The 5269-nt window shown below is 50.7% G+C and overlaps 1 protein-coding gene across 1 annotated transcript; it reads left to right on the plus strand.

The window, feature by feature from the left end:
• Nucleotides 1-2031: 2031 nt before the first annotated feature.
• On the plus strand, nt 2032-3366 carry FOXE3 (forkhead box E3; the record flags this gene model as incomplete). Its single annotated transcript, XM_081325367.1, has 1 exon — nt 2032-3366. One exon carries the CDS (start codon nt 2032-2034, stop codon nt 3364-3366), a length of 1335 nt encoding a protein of 444 aa, XP_081181493.1.
• Between the last annotated feature and the right edge of the window lie 1903 nt (nt 3367-5269).

Here is a 5269-nt window from a genome sequence, read left to right on the forward strand (position 1 = left end):
CAATAGCACTTAGGCTTTATATACTGCTTCACGCTGCTTTACAGCGCTCCCTAAGCAGATATGAAATGTCAGAATATCACCCTCAACAATCTGGGTCCTCATTACCTGGGAAAGATGGAAGGTTGAGTCAATCTTGAGCTGGTGAGAATTGAACTGTGGACAGTTGGCAGAATTAGCCTTCAATATTGCACTCTTATAGGGACGCGGTGGCTCAGTGGGTTAGGACGCTGAGCTTTGTCGATCAGACGGTTGGCAGTTTGGCAGGTCGAATCCCGAGTGCCGTGTAGCAGAGTGAGCGCCTGTTACTCGTCCCAGCTTCTGCTAACCTAGCAGTTCGAAAGCACGTAAAAATGCAAGTAGAAAAATAGGGACCACTCCGGTGGGAAGGTAACAGCATTCCGTGCACCTTTGGCATCTAGTCATGCCGGCCACATGACCACGGAGACGTCCTCGGACAAATGCTGGCTCTTCGGCTTTGAAACGGAGATAACAGCCCCTAGAGTCGGAAACGACTAGCACGCATGTGCGGGGGAACCTTTACCTTTACCTTTATTGCACTCTAACCACTGCAGCACCATGGGTGTCACGCCAGAGTAAAAGCCCTCCAGTAGTTAGGTTCTTCAAGATTAGTTAAATATGCCATAGAGTAGGTAGAGTACTTGTTGGATACACTGACACTAAAGGTTGGGAACCTGGCTAAGTCCAGCTGGCATTCTGTGTCCACTTCTTGCACACTGTTTAATGAATGCTTTGGCCTGATCATATCCCATGCTGAGCAGAAGTCCTGGAGAGAAGCCCAAGAATGAGATTTTAGTTGTCACTGTCTTTTTTCCATACTGACTTGCATTTGTCAGTTTCAACCATTTTCTCCTCAGCCTTATGAAATTAGGTTAACTGCACTACAGCAGTCCTTTGGTTGTAAGTATCAAGAATAATGCACATTTATGACAGGGACTGCCTTTTTTTCTCTCTCTCGAAGGCTATTTCGACCCTGGTATTTTCCCCAGTTCTGCAGTCCCCTTAGTGGGAGACATTCCCTCCCCCCAAGGTGCCAAACGGGAAAAGCCAGAAAGGGAAACTGATCCTCACTTCACACCAATCAGGAGGACACCATCCCCAACGGTTTAAGACAGAAGGAATAGAAAGCCAATGAAGGCAGGAGGAGGATTGCCAAGGAGGGGCAAAGAAAAGTTTGGGGTGGGGTTATTTTTCCTGGACTCGAGGGGAAAATGCACAGGGGGAAGGAATGGTACTTGCACGAGATGAGAATGCCATGCTTTTAAAATTCTCTGAGGGTGGAGAGAAAGCATCCTTTGATACTGCTAAGTGACTTGGGAGTATCTAATAAAATTAACTCTGCAATGGGCCAATTCACTCAAGAACGGCTTAAACTCCTTCCACTAACCCTCTCAATCTTCTCGGTAGCCTTTGCCCAAGTCTCTCCGTTGTCGGGGAGAGAACGAGACCGCAAGGCGTCCTTTCTACGCCATTGATTGCTCTCCGTGCCTTTCGACCACATTTCACCCGCGACGAATTTCCACACGCAACGGGGATGGCGTTCCTGCAAACACCCAGAACCCATCCCGCTCTCACGCCACCGTCGCTACCGCCGAAAACTTTTGCCTTTCCAAATCTCCCGAGCGGTTTGGAAGCCCCCACTAGAAGTCCTGGGACAGGTGGCCGAGAAACCCACTCGGGGACGGGGCCGCTCTTGCAAACCGGGCGAGAAGAAACGGCCCCTTCCACCTGGGGCAGGTAGCGAAAGACACCCAGCCTGGGGGTTTTCCGGCGCAGAGCAGAGAATGTCAGCTGCCCGTCTCGTTTTCCGAGCGCTGACTCGGTCGTCGGGAGCGGGGACCGCGCCCAGGTGGGTGGGCAGCCACCGCCCCATTCAAGGGTAACCCCCAGGGTGGCGCCAGGACTGAGCTATATAAAGAGACCCCGCCGGCCTCGTTACCTGGTCCTCGCCGGAGCTGCTGCTCCGTTTCATTCGCCCCCGTCGCTCCCTTCCACCCTCGGCCTCCTTCGTATATGAATCTAGCCGGTTTTTCCTTCTTCTCCGGTAAGTGCACCATGACAGCCGATTCCTTCCACTCGCCCGGTCAGGGCACCAGCCCGGATTCCCCGACGGTGCCTCGGGCCTCCCCGTCGAGCTGCAAAGTGGAGCCCTTCTTGATCAAGTCGGAGCCCAGAGGGAGCCCGGCGGAGAGAGGAACCGAACAGCCCGCCGACGATCAGCCGCCCGGTCCGGGAGCCTCAGCCGGCGCAGGAGGCGGCGGCGGCGGCGGCCGTCGGAGGAAGCGGCCGGTGCAGCGAGGGAAGCCCCCGTACTCCTACATCGCGCTGATCGCCATGGCCATCGCCAACGCGCCGGAGCGGCGGCTGACGCTGGGCGGCATCTACAAGTTCATCACCGAGCGCTTCCCCTTCTACCGCGAGAACCCCAAGAAGTGGCAGAACTCCATCCGCCACAACCTGACGCTCAACGACTGCTTCGTCAAGATCCCCCGCGAGCCGGGCCACCCGGGCAAGGGCAACTACTGGACCCTGGACCCGGCCGCCCAGGACATGTTCGACAACGGCAGCTTCTTGCGCCGCAGGAAGCGCTTCAAGCGCACCGACCTCACCACCTACCCGGGCTACGTGCCCAGCGCCAGCGCCTTTACCCCCAACGTGGCTTCGGTTGGCCGGTCCGGTCCCTGCGGTGGCTCCGGAGCCTTAGCTTACCCGGGCGGCGGCGACCCCGTCTATTCGCCCGTCCGCGCCTACAGCCCGCAGCTTTCCGCCCTTCCCCAGTACCCGGGGTCGCCGCCCGCGCTGCCCTCGCGAATGTTCAGCATCGACAGCCTGATTAGTTCCAAACAGCAGCAGCAGCAACAACAACAACAACAACAACACCAGCAACAACAACACCAACACCAGGCAGCTGCTCTGCAGGCCTCCTCGGCGATGGGGATAGACCTGGGTCCTTACCATTCCTTGGGCCTGAACAGCGTGGGCGATCTGGGCCCCTGCCCTCTGGGCAACCCGACGGAGACCTATTTCCAGGCGCAGCAACTGAGCCCCGGCTTAATGGGCCGGCAGCCCGCAGCCCCGACCTACCCCTACGCCGCCTCACCGTCGGGCCACCTAGCGGTGCCTGCCGGCGCCTATTCCCCTCCCCACTCGCAGCTGTACGGAGCCCCCAGCAGGCTGGCTGGGCAACCGCCCGGCCGCCCTGCCTCTTCCTGCGCCGAACACACGGAGCAACTGGTGGGCCTCGCCGCCTCACAACTCAATGGGCTCGGCCAGTTTGGAGTCTCTACCGCCGCCAGTCCCTACCTGAGACAGTCCAATTTCTCCTCCGGCCTGGAGAAATATTTGTAAAGAGGAGGAAGGCAAAGCCACAAATACACCCAAAACTTCTTCTGGAACACTCTCCTTTAATAGTCAGACGGAAGTCACTATCTAACTACTAATTAGCAATCATTCCATAATCGGATTCAAAGCAATACAACTTTTCCTATGTGTGCATATATTATCCGTGCCTTCAATCAATGTGCCTAAGGTGCCTTTATTCTGTGTGCTGGGCAGTGGGCCATAATTTAGATACTAGGCTTAGGGGCCTTAAAGACCAAAGTTTTGTCATTCATCTGATGCACAATCTTTCCATATGTTCAATTGGCCCAAGAGTTGTTTAAAAACTAGGGCTTTTAGGGTGTGGGTGGAAGAAGTTTTTAAGAGTGGCAGTTAAGGTTGAAGTAGGCTTAACCCCTTGTCTCAGGTTCCATTTAAGATACAGCAATATTTGGAAATCAGTGCCATTAGTGACTTTAGTATAAATTCAACCCTTGCGTCCAAAGTGGGCAGGTAGTGAAAGACAAACTAACTAAGCGAAGAAGTAATTTAGGCTCCAGCCTTCTTTGTGACAGTTTTTCAGAGAGAAGCAACCGAAGGAAAGAGATTGTAAAGGTAACTCTTCTGAGTAAGGGTTTATTTCAAGGAACTTTCTCACTTTCTGAGATTTCCAGTCCACTATATGGATTTTGGGGCTTGAATGCTCTGCGCATCCGTTTGCTTGCAGACATTGGAAAAGCTGCTTTAGAAGGAAAGAGGCTGATCCCTTAGCTTCTCTCAGGCTGTTTCTCTGTGGATTTCTTTGCTGCTGGCTAATCTGAATGAATGAACATGCTGAAAGGGGAAAGCAGACAGCCAACTATTTTTAAAAGCCAGTAGGTGGATCTAGCATGCCTACAACCAGCTGCTCAATCAAGCTGTAGAGGTGTTTAACTAGTTTTTATCATCAATGTGGCTGGGGGATCTTAGGGGTTGTTTAGTCCACCATATTTTGAAAGAACCAGACTAGGCTGGGGAAAGATTTCTTGGCTGAAAGTCAGTGAAGCTTACAAGACTCGTTTTGATTTTTCATTTCCATCTTGCTTTTGCTCCCAGGAGTTTTGGGACAGCAGACCCTTATTGTCATGATTTCACGTTAATCGTTGGTTAGCCTGAGAAATAGGAACTAATCCAAGAAGCAGCAATTTGTCAAAGATGAGGTGGGATTATGTCTTTTTATCCTCACAATGGTCTTGTTAGGCAGCTTGACCTAAGAGATGGTGATTGCCTGAATGCCACTCAATTAACTTAGTGGCTTGGTAGGAATTTAAGTATCTTCTTCCCAAGTCCAGTCCCAAACTTTTATCTTCCATGAAGTATATTCATTGGAAAATGTCTGGATCACTAATGATAATATATGAGCATGTGACATTTTTCCCCAGTGCATTTTCATTTTGGTGCTAGAGCTGTATGCTTGAGGAAAAGCATCCTATCTTTTAAGGGCTAGCAACTTTTATGTCCTGTGCTGTGATTGTTTGGGTCAACAACAATAATTCTGTGCAATGCACATCTCTTGAAAACCCCTACTGTGCAACAGTTTTGTTGTGCACATTATTTACTGTTTACTATGCATCGTGCACATCATTTACTGATACACAAAAAGTTTAGGTATGGAAGTGATTTGGTGTCCATGAAACACCATGGTAATGCTTCCATATACTTGAATCGAACAGTTTTGTTCATTGGATTGCTGTACCATGGATCAGCAAAATTACATCTGAATTTTGTATAGTGTGTATAGTACATGTGACATATATAGCATTGGAATAATTAAGTGTACATATTGTGTTTTGAACAATAGTGCCTTCTGAATAATACACCTATATATATATATATAATGTAAATATCTTAGAATTCTTTATTAGACTGAAAACCTGTAACCAAATAAAGATCT

This window comes from Vipera berus, assembly GCF_964194415.1.
Source record: "Vipera berus genome assembly, chromosome: 3".
In the NCBI taxonomy this organism is placed as follows: Eukaryota; Metazoa; Chordata; class Lepidosauria; order Squamata; family Viperidae; genus Vipera; species Vipera berus.